Below are 21,035 nucleotides of genomic sequence, written 5' to 3'. Positions count from 1 at the left end.
GCCCACAAGACACCCCCACTTCTTCTAACGCCACTTCTTCAGAATAGACTCGCCCAGGCCAAAAACCGACTTCTGCGCATGGGCCACGAAATTTCAATCGCACTGTGCGTGCGCGCCCGCAGGTGGTATTTTGTGGAAGAGCCACACTCAAGGGGCCAAAGAGCCGCATGTGGCTCGCGAGCTGCAGTTTGCCGACCACAGAGTTAGGCTAGGCATCTGCCATCAGCCAGCCTGGGCTTGTGAGTCTTGGCACATGGATTGGGTCTTAGCATGTTTTGCAAAGCCACCTTTTAGTCATTGGATGGCTGCATGTATTGCAGGGAGCCAGAAAACGGGTTAACCAAGTTACGGGTTGAGTGGGCATTGTTAAGGAAAGAGCTAAAGAGGGTTTATAATTGCAATACATTATTTGTTAATTTTATAGTTTCAACCCCATTTTACGTGTCTTCTAATTTTTAATTGGGAGCCGTCCACAATCGGTTGAAAGACAGGCACTTATATCAATGGTTTACCTAAAGAAAAGGATCGGTTAAATTTGGCTAGTTAAAAGCTTAACCCAGTGGCAACTTTAAGCCATGTGGATTTCAATGCCCAGAATTCCCCAGGCAGCACACAATCAATTCACAACCTAATGCTTCATTTGCACATCAGACCAAGGTAGTCTGGGTTAAATCCGGTTAGATTCATTCATTCGTTTGTTCATTCGTTTGTTGGTTCATTCCTTCATTCCTTCATTTATGTAATTTGTCTCTTATGTAGCCCTATATTTCCCCTCCATTTACAGTCCCATCTATTGTGTTAACCTAGAAAAGGGGTTACAGGTAGTCCTTGACTTACAACAATTCATTTAGTGACCATTCAAAGTTTAACCGGCACTGAAAAAAAGTGACTTGTGATCGTCTTTCACACTTACGACCGTTGCAGCATCCCCATGCTCACGGGATCAAAATCTGGACACTTGGCCACTGACTCCGATTTATGACGGTCGCAGTGTCCCAGGGTCATGTGATCCCTTTTGTGACCTTCTGCCAAACAAAGTCAATGGGGAAGACGGATTCACTTAACAACCGGGTTGCTAACTTAACTGCTGCGGCAATTCACTTAACCAGGTTGGCAAGAAAAGAAATCGCAACCTGAGGCAAAACTCGCTTCATAACTGTCTTGCTTAGGACTCAATTGTGGCCGTAAGTCGAGGACTGCCTGTAATTGGACCACTAAAGAGGTCATTGTACCTGTTTCGTTCCTGATCAGTGAGATAAGAGAAAGGGGGGGGCAGAGAAAGAGGGAGCGAGGGGGGAGGAGGAGGACTGGTGTCTCTGAGCTTTGTTGTTTTCTTGTGAAGGTTTCATGACCCAACTAGGTAACGAGAAAACCACCGAGCCCAGAGAGCACCAGGGACCCCTCAGGTCAGCCCTGAGCTACAGATCTTCTCTTCTGTTGGAACGACTAAACCGGCCGTCAGACGAAGGATGTTCAGAAGTTCCGAATGCCAAAATCTGACCGTCTCTTGTTTTCCTCCCTCCAAAGCCAAAGAAATGGATGACAAACCTAGAAACAAGAAGGGGAAGGTCGTCACTTGGCTGAGGGAAGACTTCTCCTTTTCGGGCCCAACAATATTTTATAATAACATCTCCAAAATGGCTACGGTACGTTTTCGTTCAGCATTTTGCCTGGCTTCTTATTGACCTTCCTTTCTCTCCTCCTCTTGACCTGGAGATACTCAAAAAAGTCAATATCACAGTGGGGACGGCAGGCTCCAAAGGCCGGAGGGTGGATATCCATCCCCCACAATGTCTAGGAGCAGGCGATCTCGGCTGCCATGTTGGCTTCTTTCACCCACATCCTAATATCACGTGGTGGATGTCATGGAATACGGCCTGCCTCTCTACATGGGGTGCTGTCCCCAGATACGGGTCAAAGTCTCTGGCTTGTCAAAACCCTGATGCATCTCTTCATGGTCTCCTTTTCTTCTTTCCGATAGGCCTTTGGCGAGCATCTGAGCCCGTCACAAATAAACGACCTGATCTTAAAAGCCCTGGCAGCTCTGACACACCTGGACAAAAACATTTCACACACTGCGGGACTCCTGCTCAATTCGTTCTTGGAAGAATGTGGGATGGACATGGAGGAGGTAAGAAAATGGCAGGGTTTGGAGCAAAAGGGATAGAGGAGATTTTGTAGAAAAGAAAGATGAGAATGGGTGAGACCTTGTTGACTTGGTGACAACACTTCGGCTGGATTTAAGAAGGCTAGGGTTGGATGGAGACCACCAGGTAATCTTAGGGCTGTTGAGAAAGTTGGTCATCCCTTGGATTTCTCTTTTGCCATAGCTGCCCATGATCCTCAAGGAGATCTACCGACGTCTCCCGAAGATCTTGGACCCTGCCACCAAACAACAAATGCTAAAGGCAGTGTGTCACCTGGCGTCCAAACGGGTGAACAAAGTCGTGGATATTCTCCTCGAGTGCTCGGTGGCGTGCGATGGGTAAGAAGAACCTCAAGGAGATGTGCCTCCTGTTTTCTTGTACTCTACAGAGATTCTCAACCATTTGCGATAGGGGTGAATATCTGTAGCTTGGGGTGGGCAGGTCATGTGCTGATTGGGGGGGAGGTTGCATTGGGTTGGTTGAGGGCCAGTGCAGTCGCTGGTTGGCTGTGCAGTCGATCTGAATTCTGAGAGCTTCCTAGGCTGGTTGTCTCCACCATCCAGGTCATGATTGTCCCAAAGGTGCTTTTCCAAAAGGCAGCTGGACCTCCTTGGTTTTTTAACTTTCTTGGTCGCCACACTGTAGAAACAATGCAGAGACTCTGAAAGAGTGCAGAGAAGAGCAACGAAGATGATTAGTGAACCGGAGCCTAAAACATATGAAGAAGAGTTGCAGGAATTGGGTCTCTCTAGTTCGATGAAAGGAAGGATTGAGGGGGGACAGGATAGCAGTGTTCTGATATCTGAGGGGCTGCCACAAAGAGGAGGGGGTCAACCTATTTTCCAAACCACCTGAGGGCAGGCAAGAAGCAAAGGATGGAGACGAATCAAAGAGAGAAGCAACCTACAATGTGCAGAACTTTCCTAGCAGTGCAAACAATTAACCAGTGGAACAACTTGCCTCCAGAAGTTGTGGGTGCACCATCACTGGAGGTTTTCAAGAAGAGATTGGACAGCCATTTGTCTGAAATGGGATAAGATTTCCTGCCTGAGAAGCGGTTTGGAGTACAAGACCTCCAAGGCAGGGGTGAAATCCTCTGGTTTGGTCTGGTTCGCCCGAACTGATAGTAATAATTGCTACTGTTTGCCCGAACTGGTAGTAAAAAAAAATGCTTTAAAACCTACGACAATCAGCTGTGCCGGGCAATGTCGGAACCTTTTTGTAATTTCTAATTTGAGCATTTTTTTACTACCAGTCAGCTGTGAGAAAATCAGCTGTGCCTGATTGTCTGTGAGGTTCCTGTTTGTTGCAGGGGCCATTTTGTGTAAAGTCCAGCTGCTTCTGCATTGTATGTGAGTCAGTTGTGTAGCTTTTGTGTTACTTTTGTGTAAAGTGTGATCGTTTGCTTTTGAGCTCTCTGTGATTCAGTGAGGTTCTGCACTGTGTGTGAATCAGTTGTGCAGCCACGCCCACAAGGACACATAACCACCAAGCCACGGCCGCCTGGTCATATGACCACCAAGAAACAGCCACCCGGTCACATGCCCACCAACCAACGCCCACAGAACCGGTTGGGAACATTTTTGAATTTCACCACTGCTCCAAGGTCCCTTCCAACTCGGTCCTTCTGTGAAAAGCACCTTTGGGTTAATTCTGTAGACACACTGCTCCTAGAAACCTCCCCTCCCTTGACCAGTTCTGGGTTCTCTGGCACTTCCGGTGGCGCAGAGGCCCTCCTTTGAATGGCTACTAGACAAACGGTTGCAAGTCGAGAACTACCTGTAGCTTTATTTTTTTCCATGCCTTAAAGCAGTTCATTTGGCCATCGGTTCTCTAACCCTTTCTTCCGTTGGGGGGGTTAATCTATCTGGAATGGCCGTCTCTTTGAAAATGGGGAAAGAATCTGATTTTTTTCCCCAATCCATTTTTCCACCTGCACAGAAGTGCCAGGGAACTGTGGAGGGCGCTGGCTGCAGACCCCTATGCTAACCTGAAGATCATGAAGCCCCTCCTCAAAAGGCTTGATGACCACGATCCCAGCACCGAAGCTATTGGGAGGGGAACAAGCAAATCCATCATGCCCATTGCGGTAAGCCCTCAACCGGTGGCTCTCCTTTCCTTAGATCTGCAGGTGGGCCAGGCCTGAGGAAAGGGGGAAGGGGCTGAGCAGAAGAGTCACCCTCGGGGGTCTCCTCATCAGGAGCAGGCACGCCCTGGCTGGAGGGAGGCAGAGGGCAAACTGGTGGGGGCTGAAATCGGAGCAAAATTTGACGTAAGCCCCCCTTCCCCCCAAAATGCCCCATTGAAAGTAGAGGCATCTGTGGGCTTCCTCACCAGAACAGCTTTGATATTCATCCATCCATCCATTCATCCACCCATTCATCCAGCCAGCCAGCCAGCCAGCTCTATCATCTATCCACCCATCCATCCATCGGTTCATCTATTCATTAATCCATTCATTCATGTATCCGTTCATTGATTTATTCGTTTATTCATACATTCCTTCATTTATTCATTCCTTTACTCATCCAATCATTCATAATTCAATTGATTCCTTTATTCATTTCTTACGTTATTTCTTACAGAAATAACTAAAAAAGAGTTTGATTTAAGAAAATACATGATAGGAACCAACAAAGGCAAACACCCAACGGAGTACTTTGTGTCATATCTTATTTTAAATATTCTTAATCTGTATTTTTATTATGTGTTATATTGTTTTATTACGTTGTTGTAAACTTCCCAGTGTCAGATTGCTCAGATGGCCGGTGGAGAAATTTAATTAATTAAGACCAATAGATTTGTAGTCCAGGTTTGAACTGTGGGGTCCTTGGTGCTTACTGAGCTTGGTGGTTTTCTTGCAGATGTTTCCCGACCCAACCAGTCTAACCCTACCTCTAAGCCTAACTCTTCCAGCACTGATGAGGTTACCTAGCTGGGTCATGAAACATCTGCCACCAAAAAACACACGCTCAGACAGCACCCAGGGCCCCTCCAAGGACCCCTAAGAGGTGGAGAGTCAAGAGCCCACTTAGGAATGAAGACAAACAGAGAAACGTGAGGTTACCGATCTCTTTGTCCCCAGTTCTGTCTCACTTGTGCTACTCGTTGTCTCCCTTTTGTCCTGTATCTACACCCCACTGGCCTCTCAAAGTCTGGAGGGGGTGTAGAATGGGAGTTTCAGAAGTCCCACTTCTAGCAACCTTTTGCTCCGTGTCTCAGACATGGACTTTCCTGGCTCAGGTTTCATGGACATGAGGATTTTTTTCTCTCTCTGGGCACAATGAGAATGTATCTGCCGAACAAAACTCTGCATTGGCGACAAGAAGGGCATCCAGCCAGGAAAGCCTCAGCTCCATTCATTTGCCCAGACTCCACCCCGCAAGGGATTAGGGGGTCATTAAAAGAAGAAATAGATGATGATGATGAATCTAAGTAACCTGATGAGCCCGAGCTGACTCTCCTCTCCTCCTGTTTCTAGGCCACCAATGCGCTCTCCTTCCTCCTCTCGCTTCCTGAGGCAGCAACCATTGTCCAGCATAAGTTCTCCAGCCTGCTCCTGGCGCTCGTGACGCACATCTATTTTCTGCTGGGAGCAGGCAAGAGCGGGTCAGAACAGACCTACCATCTGGGGTAAGGAATCTCCTGGGCCCAATCTGGATCCTTTCTCCATTTCTGCAAAGCTCAGGAAACAGTCGTTAAGTGAACTTTGTCCCATTTTGCAACCTTTCTTGCCAGAGTGGTTAAGTGAATCATTGCACTGGTTAAGTCCCATGGTCGTTAAGTGAATCTGGCTTCCCCGTTGACTTTGCTTGTCAGAAGGTCCCAAAAGGGGATCGCGTGACTCTGAGACACTGCGACCGTCATAAATATGGGTCAGTTGCCGAGAGTCTGAATTCTGACCACATGACCATAGGGATACTGTAACGGTCGGAAGTGCAGGGGGATCAGCTGAATGATTGGCACCAACTCTTCTGCCTTTGTTTCATTTAGCAACGCAGTCAAAGCCGTCAAACACCTCATCTTGCGCACCGGCTATCAGGAGGAGTTCAAGGACTTAGATATGGTTCAATGTTGGGCGATGCTGATGAGTCCTGAAAGTGTGTTTGAAGGCATTTTCCACCTGGTCCGGTAAGAAATTAAAAGTCAAAAGAGCTTGGCTACGAGGGGCAGTGGGTGAGAGAGGGAGGGGAGGCAGAGGGAGAGGAGGAAGAAGAGGAGGCAGAGAGATAGGGGGAAGGGGAGAGAGAGGGAAGGGGAGAGGGAGAGGGGAGAGGGGAGAGGGGAGAGGGAGAGAAAGAGGGAGAGAGACACACTGAAGGCAAAAGTGAGAGAGAGGAAAGATTAGAGGGGAGGAGAGGGAGGGGAGAGGGAGAGGGAGAAAGAGAGAGGGAGGGTGAAAGAGAGAGGGAGGGAGAGAGAGAGAGGAAGGGGAGAGGGAGAGAGGGAGGGTGAGAAATTCTCTAAATGGAGTAATTCATTGAGTAATTCATTTATCGATCATTCAGCTCATGATTTCTCTAGCTTGGTGATTTTCTTCTCCCTAACCAGCAGATCTTGTCTGATCTCTCCATATTTATTCTCTTAGGATCTTGTTCAACTATTCGAAACATGAGCTGAAGGTCATGCTCCGACAGGCTGAGACCTACGTGCGCCACCCCGATTTAAGACACAAAACCATTGGGATGGTTTTCTTTTCGGAGGTGAGGAGACCTTGAGATGCACCCCAACCTTCTGGAGCTCAAGGAAAGTTGCCCAGGGTTCAACAGAACTTTATGGTTAGAAACTAGAAGTTGTGGGTTCTCCATCACTGGAGGTCTTGAAGAAGAAACTAGACAGCCATTTGTCTGACATGGTAGAGGTCTCCTGCTTCACCAGGGGGTTGGGCTAGAAGACCTCCAAGGTCTCCTGGTATTCTGTTAATCAGTGGAATGGCTTGCCTCCAGAAGTTGTGGGAGGGAGGGAGGGAGGGAGGGAGGGAGGGAGGAAGGAAGGAAGGAAGGAAGGAGATTGAGGGAGGGAGGATGGGAGAAAGGGAGGAAGGAAGACTCAATGACCCCAAATTCCTTTTACTTTTTGCATTATTTTTTGTATTCTTGCAACTATCATTTACACTACCTATCAGACAGTCACAAAAGGGATGACGTAAGCTCGAAACACTGCGACCGTCATATATATATATATTTATATGCCGCCATTCTCCCGAGGGACTCAGGGCGGCTTACAAAAACAATATCCAATACAAATCACAATAAATTAAAATCAACAACCCAATTAAAACAATTTAAAATTATAACAATGTACACCCATAACGGATCAGTTAAGTTGACGAAAGAGCCACATCTTCAACTCAAATATGGACCGGCAAGTACCCAAATTTTGATCACATGACCATGAGGATGCTACCATGGTCATAATTCTGAAAAATGGACGTATCTCTTTTGTCAATGCCGTTGTGACTTTCAGCGGTCATTAACCGAGGACTGTGTTTATTTTCTTTTTCTCTCCCCGTAATGGCTGAAAGTGGCATCTTTAGTCGAGGCTCTCAGGGAAGTTCTCTTCCTTGGCTTGGCTAACGCTCCATATCTCCACTCTTCTTCTTCAGCTGCTGTTTCACCCGGAAATTTGCCAATTCTTTGTCATCCAAGACATCCTCCAGGTGCTGAAGGAATGGATGACCCAGCCATATCCGCTGATACAGACTTTCAGCGTTAGAGGACTGGGGAACCTCATCCAACACCCGTTTGAGGTAAGAGATGGGGGGCAGGAAGGGAGTGGCTTCCAAGGTAGTAGCAGGTGTGACCTCGCTCTCTGGGAAGTCTACAAGGCTGGGAAGGAGAGAAGAAGGAGAAGAAGAAGGCAACCAGCAGAAAGAGGACAGCTAGAGTGGTGTCTCTTCTACAAAGATGGCTGCAACCCTGGAAGATCTGAAGGTGCAAGTAGAGGCCAGATCCTCTTGGAGGACATTTGTCTGAAATGGTATAGGGGTTCTGGCTTGAGCAGGGGTTGGACTAGAAGACCTCCAAGGTCCCTTCCATCTCTGGTATTCTGTTAAGGACCAGGGGAGACCTGAGAGCAGTCTTCCAGTATTTGAAGGGCTGCCCCAAAGAAGAGGGGGTCAACCCATTCTCCAAAGCCCCTGAAAGCAGAACGAGAAGCAGCGGATGGGAACTAATGAAGGAGAGAAACAACCTGGAACTAAGGAGAAATTTCCTGACCCTGAGAACAATTCATCCTTGGAACGACTTCCCTCCAGAAGTTATGGGTGCTCCATCACTGGAGCTTTTCAAGAAGAGTTTAGATAACCATTTGTCCAGCAGAGTCTAGGGTCTCCTGCTTGAGCAGGGGGTTGGACTAGAAGACCTCCAAGTTCCTTTTCAACCCTCTTCTTCTATGCTCTGTGGCCTTCTCTTGCGTTTGGCATGATCGCGTTGAGACTCAGAGAACTCCAGTGACCGTTTAATTGCTCGTTTCTTTCCCTGCTTCCTCCAGAAGAACATCTTGGAACCCCTCTTGATGCCAGTGCTAAACTGCGCTTGTCACGAAGAGAAGACCTTGGCAAAAGAAGCTATAAGGAGCCTGCATTTCCTCCTCAGGAACCTCGATATCAAAACCCATGCGGTGAAGGCAGTCAACCTCATTCCGCTCCTTCTGAAACATTTTCATGATGTAAGTCAACCAAATCATAACAAACTGGTTTTCCACCCCTCTCTCCCTCCCTCCCTCCCTTCCTCCCTCTCTCCCCCTCTTCCCTCACTCTCTCCCTCTCTTTCTCCCCCTCCTCACTCCCTTCCTCCCTCTCTCTCTCTCTCTTTCTCTCTCTCTCTCTCCCTCCTTCCTCCCTCCTTCCCTCCCTCCCTCCTGCACTCCCTTTCATTCTCCCTCTCCCTCTATCTCTCTCTTTCTCCCATAAAGATGGGAGAAAGTCCAGAAGGAGCTGCTAAGATTGAACAACTCTGGTCTAGATCAGGATTTCTCAACCTTGGCAACTTTAAGAGGTGAGGACTTCAACTCCCAGAACTCTCCAGGCAGCATACTGGAGTTGGGCTCCCCATCTTTGGGGCAACCATGACCTGGATGATTGACCATCTCCATGGACATTGAACTGGGAATAGGTGTGCTCTGAACTTGTGTGTTCTCCTGCAAACTTCAAGAAACTTCTGCATGGCTATTCTGCTATTGGAGGGACTAACCTGTCTCTCTTCCTTCGTAGGACGACATCGAACTGAGGAATACCTCCATCACCATTTTTGGCATGCTCCTGAAAGGACTGAAGGAGTTACGGAACAGTAATATGGCCGAAAACATCCTGAACAGCCTTATTCCCCTCCTCATACAACTGTCAAATGATCGGACAAAAGAGGTGAGTTGAAGGGCTGGCTAAGCTGAGCTCCTGCTCTGATCATGCTACCTTCACAGAGACCACTCTGTACCCCCATCTTCACTCAGAGCAACGTGGTTGTACCACGTGGACACTCTGGAGAATGCAAAGACATTGTAGACAATCCTGAAGTTGTGGGGTCCTTGGTGCTCCCTGAACTTGGTTGTTTCCTTGAAGACCTTTCCTGACCCAACTAGGTGACAGGATCTCCCTCTTTCCTCCCTCGGCCAGGTCTCCAGGAAGACCCTCGACTCCTGCGTGTCCTTTATGAACTGGGGGGGCTTTCCCAGCAACTTGTTTGACTATGAAATGTACACCAGTCTTCATAGCATGTACTCCAACATCTGCTACGTGGTTGTAAGTAGGAGCCAAGCTGGCCTGTTTTCTTCCAGATTAGAGTATACTAACCATTTATTTATTTATTTTGTCCTGCCTTTCTTATTTTTATAAACAGTTCAAGACGGTGGGCATCCCTAATACTTCTTCTTTTCTTCACAACAACCCTGTGAGGTGGGTTGCCCTGAGAGAGAGGGACTGCACCAAAGTCACCCAGCTGGCCATCGTGACTAAGGAGGGACTAGAACTCCCAAAGTCACCCAGCTGGCTTTCATGCCTAAGGCAGGACCAAAACTCACCATTCCCTGCTCATTGGCCCAAAGTCACCCAGTCCGCTTGCTTGCCCAAGGGGGGACTAGAACTCACCGTCTCCTGGTAATTAGCCAAAATCACCCATCCAGCTTTCATGCCAAAGGCGGGACTAGAACTCTCAAAGTCACCCAGCTCACTATCATGATGAAGGCGGGACTAGAACTCACCGGTTCCTGGTTTCTTGCCTGAGGCGTTAAGCACCAGACTCAGCTGACTAGAGGGATTCTTCTTGGGTTTTTGCTCTCTCGGGTACAGCAGAGGTTCCATGCAACCATGAGGACTAGAAACCTTGCTGGTTTGTGGGTTTGAGGATTGGAAATGGCAGTTTGTGGGAAAAGGAAATTAGGACGTAGAGGGGGGCAAAATATAAATGCATTTATAAGTTCAGAAGCCATTTCCTTATCATTTTTCTTTCCCTTTTCTTTTTCTATTTTCTTTTTTCACTATCTGCTATTTTTCTTTATTTTCCTTTATGCTTTTAATTTGGATAAAACTGTCTCTAATAACATAAATATCAATTAGTATAGTAAAGTATAGCATAGTATAATAATGTCACAGTTTAGTACAGTACAGTAAGTTGTTGAGGACATGAGGACTAGAAACCTAACCAAGAAAGCAGCCCCTTGGTAAAAAAAAAAAAAAAAGGAAGCTCTATACTTCAGCCCTGTGAGGTGGGTTGCCCTGAGAGAGAGGGACTGCACCAAAGTCACCCAGCTGGCCATCGTGACTAAGGAGGGACTAGAACTCCCAAAGTCACCCAGCTGGCTTTGACCAAGAAAGCAGCCCCTTGGTTAAAAAAAAAAAAAGGAAGCTCTATAGTTCATTGGCTTCTTTGTTGCCTTGTTTTCCCCAGATGAATAAATGCAAGCAAAACCTTCCTGCGATGTTGGATCAGATGCTGGGATTCCTGAGGAGCCGGAACTCTTCCCATCGCGAGGCAGCTGCCCTCTTAATTGGTAATCACCAATGCCAACTCTGGAAGGAGGGCAGGAAAACCCAAGACAGGCGGGCGGCCTTGTCACCAAAAGAATCTATGCAGAATTAAGCCATGTCGCTTAATCAGACTGGAAGCTGCTCTTATACCGTGTGGCTTCTCCGGAACGGCTACGATCGCGCAACAGTTTCTCAGGCAGTTCCTGCCCTCTTTCTTAAGGGTATCGCTGCCGTTGTTAAGTTAGCCACATGGTTGTTAAGTGAATCTGGCTTCCTCCCGGATTTGGCTCAGCCGAAGATCGCAAAAAGTGATCTTTGACCCCCAAGACACTGTAAGCGTCATAAATACGAGTCGGTTTGCCAAGCATCCGGATTTTGATCTTGATGTGGCATCGCTTCTAAGTGTGAAAAGCAGTCGTAAGTTCCTTTTTTTAGTGCCATTGTAACTTTGAATGGTCACTAAATGAACTGTTAGAAGTCGAGGACTACCTGGCCTGTATCCCTCTCTCTTGTATAGGCAAACCCACAGCCGTGGCTTTTTCTCTGGAAATATTTCCAGCTGGCCTCCCATTCTAGTATTAACTGGATTCAAGGCTGCTTAGATTTTTTTCCAAGATGATGGTTGTTTGCACAGTCCTAGAACATAAAGTAATAGAGTTGGAAGGGACCTTAGAGGTCTTCTAGTCCAACCCCCTGCTAAAGCAGGAGACCCGATTCCATTTCAGACCAGTGGCTGTCCAATCTCTTCTTTAATCTCTTCTTGAAAGCCTCCAGTGAGGCCTGGAGACAAAAACAGAGGAAGAACGGCTACCCCTCGTCCTTCTTATTATTAGACAGACCCAATCCCTGGAACCATCCCGTAAAGTCCCAAAGCGACTCTTCCAAGTGGAAACCAATGAATTGTGCGTTTCTTTCCTGAATCAGTCGATTTAGCCGTCTCTGTTAACCCCACCAACGTTTTCTTTTTACGTGCCCAGGCTGCTGCGCGCAATACATGCAACCGGAAGTGATGACTTCCAAACAAATGAAAGAAGTTTTCCTGGGTGAGTTTCAAAGTTCCCTCGCTTGAAACAAGGAGTTTTTCTCCAGAAGCTCTGTCGCTGATCAGGGCTGGTTCTCACGGTTGATCCCGGAAATCCTTTGTTTTCTGGATTCGTTTCAGGTCTCCAGGATCTGCAAGGCGATTCCGAAGCCTCAGTGGCTCAGGCTGCAGCTGACTCAATGCAAGAAATCTTTCGGCAGTGTGGCCATCTGATCAAGCCGGGTCTTGTTAGTAGTCAACTCCTCTCCAAAGGCATCAGGAGGATCTCCGAGACCAAGCAATAATAGTTTCATAGTTTCATAGTTTCCATTATTGTCATGGCACCTCATAGAATGAAATTAAGTGCCATCCTCACTGTATATTATACTTTTTAAAAACCCTATAAAAATAAAACAAAAACACACTTCCTTCACATTGTATGCAATTGAATTAAAAAACCCTCGTATTGTATTAATATTGCACTGTACGTAGAATTGTATAGTTACTGCTCTGGGATGGAAGCTGTTTTTCAGCCTATTTGTCCTTGTTTTTATTGTCCTGTACCGTCTGCCAGATGGTAATAGTTCAAAAAGAGGGGGGCCCAGGATGAAATGGATCCTTAAGGATGCTTTGAACTTTCTAAAGCCAGCGGGAGCTATAAAGCTCTTCCAAAGTGGGGAAGGGGCAACCCATGACCCTCTGGGCACCTGCCTTCCAGCTGGTCTTTGGGGAAAGCGAGGAAGCGTGAAGATAATTCTTACATCGCGAAGGACCACGAAGGAACGTCGCAGAAAGAAGACCTGGCAGGGAGATTGTGGAAACAGGCCCTGGAGATAGACAGAACAATTTAATGTCAGAGAGAGGAGAAGGTTCCACGAGAAGGTCACAGAGCCACAGGTGCTATTGGAGAAGGGTGGTAGCAACCATCAACCATCGATGATATCTGGAACATCTCCACTCTTGCTCGTCTTCCAACAGAAATAGGAACGCCTAGAGTAGGGCAGATGCAGAGAGCTGAACACTCCGTGGGGGGAGATCTAATGTCCTCCAAAAAGATGCTCATTATTATCCACATAGATGGAGCATTGAATAAAAGCCTTCGGGAAAACCTCTGGATCCCAAAGGCGTCTTCCCATGGGCCCTGATCTCCTTTGGAAAGCATGCGACGTTTCTCAACTTAGTTTGTTAAGCCAGAAGGTGGCCGAGCACTGGTCCCCTCCTCATATCTGTTCCTGGCAGTCCTTTCAACTTTCAGCCCTGAATGAGCCCAGCCTCATAGGTTGTAAGTTGGACCGGTCATAAACCAGGTCATCCTGCGTCCGTGATCGATTTAATGACTTTTAAATGGATTAAGGGAGTTGCTCAGTACAGACATTGTCCATAATCATATATTCATGTGCGTCTCCTAGGGGAAATTGTTTTGAGAATAGAAGAAGAAGAATAGAATAGAGCTGGAAGGGACCTTGGACAGGGGTGAAATGTAAAATTTGTTACTACCGGTTCTTTGGGCGTGGCTTGGGGGGGGTAATGTGACTGGGTGGGCATGGCCAACTTTGTTTTTTTAACTTTTCAAAGCATTTTTTCTGCAAATGCAAAAAAATGCTTTGAAAAGCCTCTGCCGATCAGGCAACACAGCTGGGATTGTCAGAGGCTTTTAAAGCATTTTTTAAAAAAGCCTCTCTGCCAATCAGGCAACTCAGCTGGGATTGTCAGAGGCTTTTAAAGCATTTTTTAAAAAAGCCTCTCTGCCAATCGGGCAACTCAGCTGGGATCGGCGGAAGCATTTTTTCGGCGGAAGAGGTTGTAGAAAAAATGCTTTTAAAAGTAAAAAAAAAGCCTCTGATGATCGTGCGGGTCAGCTGGGCATGGTGTGTGTGTGTGGGGGGAGGGGATGCAGGGATTTTTGCTACCGGTTCTCCCAACCACCCGCCGCCATCGCTACCGGATCGGGCAATCTGGTCCGAACCAGGAGATTCACCCCTGACCTTGGAGGTCTTCTAACCGAACCGCTGCTCAAGCAGGAGAATTTACACAATCTAAGATAACTTTGTCCTCTTAAAAGCCTCCACTGATGAAGCACCCACGACTTCTGGTGGCAGGCTGTTCCACTGGTTAATTGTCTTCTTTGTTAAGAAGTTTCTCCTTAATTCCAGGTTGCTTCTCTCCTTGATGAGTTTCCGTGGTTTCTTCTCCTGCCTTCTGGTGCTTTGGAGAATAATTGGACCCCGTCTTCTTTGGGGTAGCCCCTCAAATACTGCGAAACTGCTATCATGTCGCCCCTAATTCTTCTTTTCTTTAGAAAAGAATAGCGTCTAATTATGGTAGATGCCCCAAAGTGGAGAAAGGCAGACCAAAAAGGCATAGAAATATCAGGACAGGTAGTTCTCAACTTATAACCGGTCATTTAGTGTCCGTTCGAAGCTACAATAGCACTGAAGAAAGTGTTTCACGTCCCTTTTTCACACTGATGACCGTTGAAACATGGTTGGTCCTCAACTTACGACCACAACTGAGCCCAAAGTTTCTGTTGCTAAGTGAGACATTTTTAAGTGAGTTTTGTCCCATTTTACGAACCATTCTTTCCACCACTGTTAGGTGAATCTCTGCAGTTGTTAAATCAGCAACAAGGTTGTTAAGTGAATTGGCTTTGCTGGTCAGACGGTCGCAAAAGGGGATCACGTCACCCTGGGACACTGCAACCGTCGTAAATGTGAATCAGTGGCCTAGTGTCTGGATCTGGATTGTGTGACCCTGGGAAATGCTGTGGAAAACAGCCCTAAGTCACTTTTTCCGTGCCGTTGTAACTTTGAATGGTCACTAAATGAACTGTTCTAAGTCAAGGACTACCTTACCCCAAGGCTTTCCTTTCTTTTCGTTCTCCACTTTCCATTTCCTTTCTTTTCGTTCTCCACTTTCCGTTTCCTTTCTTTTCGTTCTCCACTTTCTGCCAAGTCTTTCCAAATTCTTCCAGCAGATGGTGGCATAATCTTACGAGTCTTTCCTCAGCCAAGTTCTGTAAAAAAATAATAATCAGAATTTGATTTTGGAATGTTGGAATTTCCCGATATATACAGCATACCTTGTTTGAACTTTCTGAACATGTCCCGGTCAGTTTCTCCACATGATGAGATGGAGGAATAAGACTGAAGAAGAAGGTTCGCAAAAAAGTCAGGAAAATATTGAGATGGAAAAATTACAATCTTTTTGCCTGGGGAGGATAGTAGTAGTGAAAATGAATGACTAGACTTTTATTTAGGGACATGATTTGTTTTGAAAAGTTATATTAAGTAATCTTACGTTTGAATTGTTATGGGCTACTGACCAAACTTTCACTTTTGTCCTGAAGTATATTAACACTAAAGTTAATTTTAAGGAATGCTTTGCTGAAAATTTATATAAGCTTGTAAAGAATGTTTTGTTGAAGAATAAATATAAACTTGTGGGGTATAAGGAAAATATAAGTGGTGCAAGGGTTGAGGGAAGGTCTTTTACAATATTTTTTATAGATATCAAATAGTGAAGATGTTATTTGATTATAAGCAGGGTATTTGTAGAGAATAAGATGAATAAGTTTATGCAAAGTTATTAAGTAAGGCATGTTCCCAGGAAGAATTAATATGAGTTTATGGGGTAAAAAGTAGAAATAAGGTTTTTACAATATAGTTTATTTAAGATTGGTTAAAATATTTTGTCAATGGTTAATATATGTAAGGGTTGGAGATGTGATGGTTAATTGTAATTGGGTGCTGATTGTGCAATGCTGGAAGAAAGAAGACTTGCGTATTATTGAAGAACGGACAAGAATGAAGTTGGATTCATTATTTTCAAACAATAATCGGTTTAAATAGTTATATTCAGATACGAACAAGGGGAGTTAAAGTGTAAAAGGGAGATAAATCTATAGATAGTTAGCTTATGTTTTTTTTATATGTTTGTTAAATGCTATAGCCTGTATTTGCTCTGGGAAGTCGGGGGGGTGGGGGTGGGAGGGTTGGGCAGGAGGGGGGAGGAGGGAAGGGAAAATATGTGTAAAATTAAAAAAAACTTTTTAATAATAAAAAAAAAGAAGTGGTTTGGAGTAGAAGGCCTCCAAGGCAGGGGTGAAATGCTACCAGTTTGGGCAGGTGAGCCCGAACCGATAGTAATAATTGCTACCTTTTGCCCAAACCGATAGTTTAAAAATGCTTTAAAAAGTACGACAATCAGCTGAACCAGGCAATATCGGAGCTTTTTTAAAACTTTTTTTTAGCATTTTTTTACTACCAATCAGCTGTGAGAAATCAGCTGTGCCTGATTGTCTATGAGGTTCCTGCTTGTTGCAGGGGCCATTTTGTGTGAAGTTCAGCCGCTTTTGCATTGCGTGTGAGTCAGTTGTGCAGCTTTTGTGTTATTTTTGTGCAAAGTGTAATAATTTCTTTTTGAGCTCTCTGTGATTCTGTGAGGTTCCTGTTTGTTGCAGGGGCCATTTTGTGTGAAGTCAAGCAGCTTTTGCATTGCGTGTGAGTCAGTTGTGCAGCCACGCCCACCCACTCACATAACCACCAAGCCACGCCCACCCGGTCAACTGCCCACCAAGCCACGCCCACAGAACCGGTAGGGAAAATTTTTGAATTTCCCCACTGCTCCAACTTCCAACTGGGTCATTCTGGGAAAAGCGCCTTTGGGTTAATTTTGGAGACACGCTGCTCCTGGAAACCTCCCCCCCCTTGACCAGTTTTGGGGTCCCTGGCACTTCCGGTGGCGCAGAGGCCCTCCGTGAGGGACGGCCCACTGAACTCTCAGCCACGGAGGGTGCGGTGTGGCTTGCCAACTCCTCAGCAGATGTGGCAGGGGAACGGCCAACGTTTTACCTGCCTGGGCTTCCTTGGAAAGCAAACTTCGGGAGTGGACCAGGGTTTCCGTGCTTCGGAAGGCTTTCATTGCTGCAGAGAAGAAGCAGCAAAGGCCCAGGAGCAACGTAAGCTTCCTGCCATCAGATCAGTTGGCAACCCTGGCTCCTTCACAGGGAGATACCAACCCAGAGGAATATATGGGCGGTCCTCGACTTACGACACAAGTGAGCCCAACATTGCTGTTCTGAAGCAAGACAGTTGTTAAGTGGATTTCCCCCCATTTTACGAACTTTCTTGCCATGGTTGTTAAGTGAACCACTGCAGTTGTTGAGTTAGAAACAGTTGTTGAGGAAAGAAGGAAGGAAGGAAGGAAGGAAGGAAGGAAGGAAGGAAGGGAGGGAGGGAAAGAGGGAAGGAGGGAAGGAGGGGAGAGGGATGGGGAAGAGGATATGGGAATGACTTTTAAAGATATTTTAGGACTTTTCTTGTCACATCTGTTAAGTGAATCACTGCAGCTCTCAAGTTAGAAACATGGTTGTTAAGTGAATCTGGTTTCCCCACTGACTTTCCTTGTCAGAAGGTCGCAAACTGTGATCGCTTGACTTTGGGACACAGCAACGGTCATAAATCTGAACCAGTGGCCAAGCGTCTGATGCTGGGCTTTTTTTTTCTGGCAGCCAGCAAACACTCTGCTGCCCATTGGGAGACTAAGGAGACTATGATAGATCTATCACGGACCTATAAGTCCTCATCAGTTAGCCACACCCTCATCCCATGTATCCTCCCTTTTTTTCCCTTTCCTTTTCATAGGCTTTATGTGTATTTCTCTTTAGCCAGGTTCTTCCTACATAAACCAAGATTTTTATGGAACCCTAATTCAGTGAAATCACACTCCACTAGTTTCTAGGTTTTTTTTTTTCTGGCAGCCAGCAAACACTCTGCTGCTCATTGGGAGACTAAGGAGACTATGATAGATCTATTTTGGACTTATAAGTCCTCATCAGTTAGCCACACCCTCATCCCATGTATCCTCCCTGTAAAGGTACAGTATTTGTTTTTTTTTTTTTCCTTTCCTTTTCATAGGCTTTATGTGTATTTCTCTTTAGCCAGGTTCTTCCTACATAAACCAAGATTTTTATGGAACCCTAATTCAGTGAAATCACAATCCACTAGTTTCTAGGCTTTTTTTTTTTCTGGCAGCCAGCAAACACTCTGCTGCCCATTGGGAGACTAAGGAGACTAAGATAGATCTATTTTGGACTTATAAGTCCTCATCAGTTAGACACACCCTGTTTGTATTAAAACGGTTCATTTGGCCATCTGTTTTCTAATCCTTTCTTCCGTTGGTGGGGGGGATTTAATCTATCTGGATTGGCCGTCTCTTCGAAAATGGGGAAAGAATCTGATTTTTCCCCCAATCCATTTTTCCACCTGCACAGAAGCACCAGAGAGTTATGGAAGGCGCTGGCCGCAGACCCCTATGCTAACCTGAAGATCATGAAGCCCCTCCTCAAAAGGCTTCAGGATCAAGACCCCAGCACCAAAGCCATCGGGAGAAGAAACAGCAAGTCTACCATGCCCATTGCAGTAAGCCCTCAGCCCGCGGCTCTGCTTTCCTTAAATCTAGAGGTGGGCCAGGCCTGAGGGAAGGGGGAAGGGGCTGAGCAGAAGAGTCAGCCTCGGGGGGTCTCCTCATCAAGAGCAGGCATGCCCTGGTTGGTGGGAGGCAGTGGGCAAACTGGTGGGGGCTGAAATTATTTAATTCGTTTTTAATTCGTTTTAAATTTTTTATATTTATGTGTTTTATCTTGTGGCTGTTCACTGCTCTGAGTCCTTCAGGAGAAGGGCGGTATAGAAATTAAAAAAAAAAAAAATTGGAGCAAAATTTGGCATAAGCCCCCACCCCCCAAAATGCACCACTGAAAGTAGAGGCATCTGTGGGCTTCCTCGCCAGAACAGCTTTGATATTCATCCATCCATCCTTCCATCCTTCCATCTATCCATCCAGTCATTCATCCATCCATCGGTTCATCTATTCATTAATCCATTCATTTATTTATTCATTTATCCATCTATTCCTTTGTTTATTCGTTCCTTTATTCATCCATTCACTCATGTATTTATTGATTCCTTCATTCATTTCTTATTTCTTACAGAAATAATTAAAAAAGAGGAGGGGAAACCAGTTTGTCGTGATTTGGTTGACTTTCGTCAGGAAAATATTTCAACAGGAGAGGAATTAGATGGACCGCCTCAATGCATGGATGTCCGCAGCAAGGTGCCTAAGGAGGAAATGAAGGGTCCGGAGAGTTTCCTTCGCTACACTCTTCTCTGGGTGACAAGCGCAGTTGATGACCGGCATGAAAACTGGCCCTGAGATGTTCTTCTGGAGGAAGCAGGGAAAGGAACGAGCAATCAAACACGGTCACTGGAGTTCTCTGAGTCTCGCAGCGATCATGACAAGCACAAGAGAAGCCCACAGAGCATAGAAGAAGAGGGTTGAAAAGGAACTTGGAGGTCTTCCAGTCCAACCCCCTGCTCAAGCAGAAGACCCTAGACTATGCTGGACAAATGGCTGCCTGGTCTCTTCTTGAAAAGCTCCAGTGATGGAGCAGCCACAACTTCTGGAGGCAAGTCGTTCCAAGGATGAATTGTTCTCACAGTCAGGAAATTTCTCCTTAGTTCCAGGTTGTTTCTCTCCTTCATCAGTTCCCATCTGTTTCCTCTTGTTCTGCTTTGAGATCTTCTCCAAGAGGATCTACTTGATCCTTCAGATCTTCCAGGGGTGCACCCACCACTCTAGCTGAGTCCATCCTGTTCCTGATGATTGTCTTCTTCTCCTTCTTCTGTCCTCCCCAGCCTTGAAGACTTCCCAGAGAGTGAGGCCACACCTGCTACTACCTTGGAAGCCACTCCCTTCCTGCCCCCCATCTCTTACCTCCAAGGGGTGCTGAAGAACATATCCCAGTCCTCTCACGCTAAAGATCTGGATGAGAGGATACGGCTGAATCATCCATTCCAGGAGAACCTCGAGAATGTCTGGCGTCATAAAGAAGTCTCCAACCTCCGGGTGATACAGCAGCTGAGGAAGAAGAGTGGAGATACGGAGCATTAGCCAAGCCAAGGAAGGGAACTGCCCCGAGAGCCTCGACTAAAGATGCCACTTTCAGCCCTTACGGGGAGAGAAAAAGAAAATACAGTCCTCGGTTAGTGACCACTGAAAGTCACAACCGCACTGACAAAAGGGACATGCCCATTCTTCAGACTTTCAGACCATTGTAGCATCCTCATGGTCATGTGATCGAAATTTGGGTACTTGCCGGTCCATATTTATGACGGTCGCAGTGTTTCGAGGTTACGTGATCCCTTTTGTGACCGTCTGATAGGCCAAGTCAATGGGGAAACCAGATTCACTAATTCATCAGATTGACCACCGTAAGAACTGCACTGCAGCGATTCACTTAACAACTGTGGCAAGGAAGGTCAAACAATGAGGCAAAACTTGCTTAAGAACTTTCGCTTAGCAACAGAAATTTGGGGCTCAGTTGTGGTCGTATATCGAGGACAACTTTTAGACGGAAATCACTGAAAGATCTGGTTTATCCTAAGTATTCGACCACGGCATTGGCTTAAGGACTGCTGAAGTCACTTAGTGACCACTGGAGGTTCTATGACAGTCATATGTCGAGGACAAAAGGTAATGTAAATGATAGTTGTAAGAATACAAAACTGCCTATAATGCAAAGAGTAAAAGGAAATTGTGGTCATTGAGTCTTCCTTCCTTCCTTCCTTCCTTCCTCCCTCCCTTCTTTTCCCTCCCTCCCTCCCTCCCTTCTTTTCCCTCCCTCCCACCTTCCCCACCAACAACTTCTGGAGGGAAGCCCTTCCACCGATCAACAGAATAGCAGAAGACCTTGGAGACCCCCTGCTCAAGCAGCAGACCCTCTACAACAGGCACCCTCAAACTACGGCCCACGGGCAAAGAATAGGGCCCGCGGAGTGGTGTGATTAAGCCCCGCCCCTTGCCCCGCCCCTAACTGCCTTATCTCCCAGCGAGCCAGCTGCAAGGCCAG

The 21,035-nt window shown here is 46.3% G+C and overlaps 2 protein-coding genes and 1 long non-coding RNA gene across 7 annotated transcripts in view; all 3 read left to right on the top strand.

Annotated features, from left to right (window-relative positions):
- Window positions 1–10,127, top strand: part of LOC148111580 (maestro heat-like repeat family member 5) — a 36,573-nt gene extending 26,446 nt beyond the window's left edge. For 4 of the 5 annotated variants that reach the window (XM_087880768.1, XM_087880766.1, XM_087880765.1 and 1 more), the window contains 11 exons: window positions 1,528–1,646; window positions 1,982–2,131; window positions 2,331–2,485; window positions 4,089–4,236; window positions 5,629–5,780; window positions 6,141–6,278; window positions 6,736–6,850; window positions 7,753–7,896; window positions 8,640–8,816; window positions 9,361–9,510; window positions 9,760–10,127. In XM_087880768.1, coding sequence (XP_087736894.1) covers window positions 1,528–1,646; window positions 1,982–2,131; window positions 2,331–2,485; window positions 4,089–4,236; window positions 5,629–5,780; window positions 6,141–6,278; window positions 6,736–6,850; window positions 7,753–7,896; window positions 8,640–8,816; window positions 9,361–9,510; window positions 9,760–9,978 — 1,667 coding nt within the window. In that variant the 3' untranslated portion in view covers window positions 9,979–10,127. The remainder of the gene's footprint in view (window positions 1–1,527; window positions 1,647–1,981; window positions 2,132–2,330; window positions 2,486–4,088; window positions 4,237–5,628; window positions 5,781–6,140; window positions 6,279–6,735; window positions 6,851–7,752; window positions 7,897–8,639; window positions 8,817–9,360; window positions 9,511–9,759) is intronic. The other variant, XR_015730356.1, reaches the window with a different exon arrangement.
- A 720-nt stretch (window positions 10,128–10,847) lies between these two features.
- On the top strand, window positions 10,848–12,558 carry LOC148111579 (maestro heat-like repeat-containing protein family member 6). Its single transcript, XM_087880764.1, has 3 exons — window positions 10,848–11,132; window positions 12,087–12,152; window positions 12,272–12,558. Exons 1-3 carry the CDS (start codon window positions 11,030–11,032, stop codon window positions 12,433–12,435), a joined length of 333 nt encoding a protein of 110 aa, XP_087736890.1. The 5' UTR covers window positions 10,848–11,029; the 3' UTR covers window positions 12,436–12,558.
- A 5,330-nt stretch (window positions 12,559–17,888) lies between these two features.
- Window positions 17,889–20,142, top strand: LOC148111578 (uncharacterized). The gene is made up of 3 exons (XR_015730355.1): window positions 17,889–18,004; window positions 18,402–18,549; window positions 19,119–20,142. It is a non-coding gene; the product is annotated as an uncharacterized LOC148111578 (long non-coding RNA).
- The last annotated feature ends 893 nt before the right edge of the window (window positions 20,143–21,035 follow it).

The sequence above is a fragment of the Pantherophis guttatus genome, chromosome 18 (genome assembly GCF_059756535.1).
Source record: "Pantherophis guttatus breed Tessera chromosome 18, ASM5975653v1, whole genome shotgun sequence".
In the NCBI taxonomy this organism is placed as follows: domain Eukaryota; kingdom Metazoa; phylum Chordata; class Lepidosauria; order Squamata; family Colubridae; genus Pantherophis; species Pantherophis guttatus.
Note: the sequence above shows the minus strand (reverse complement) of the source record. Positions and strands in the feature narration are given on the sequence as shown.

What these genes read in the sequence shown, in the direction of transcription:
- LOC148111579 (XM_087880764.1), top strand. Translation starts at nt 11,030, where the DNA reads ATGAATAAATGCAAGCAAAACCTTCCTGCGATGTTGGATCAGATGCTG. An exon ending in GGCAGCTGCCCTCTTAATTG is followed by an intron (nt 11,133 to 12,086) that starts GTAATCACCAAT and finishes TTACGTGCCCAG; the next exon opens with GCTGCTGCGCGCAATACATG. An exon ending in AATGAAAGAAGTTTTCCTGG is followed by an intron (nt 12,153 to 12,271) that starts GTGAGTTTCAAA and finishes GATTCGTTTCAG; the next exon opens with GTCTCCAGGATCTGCAAGGC.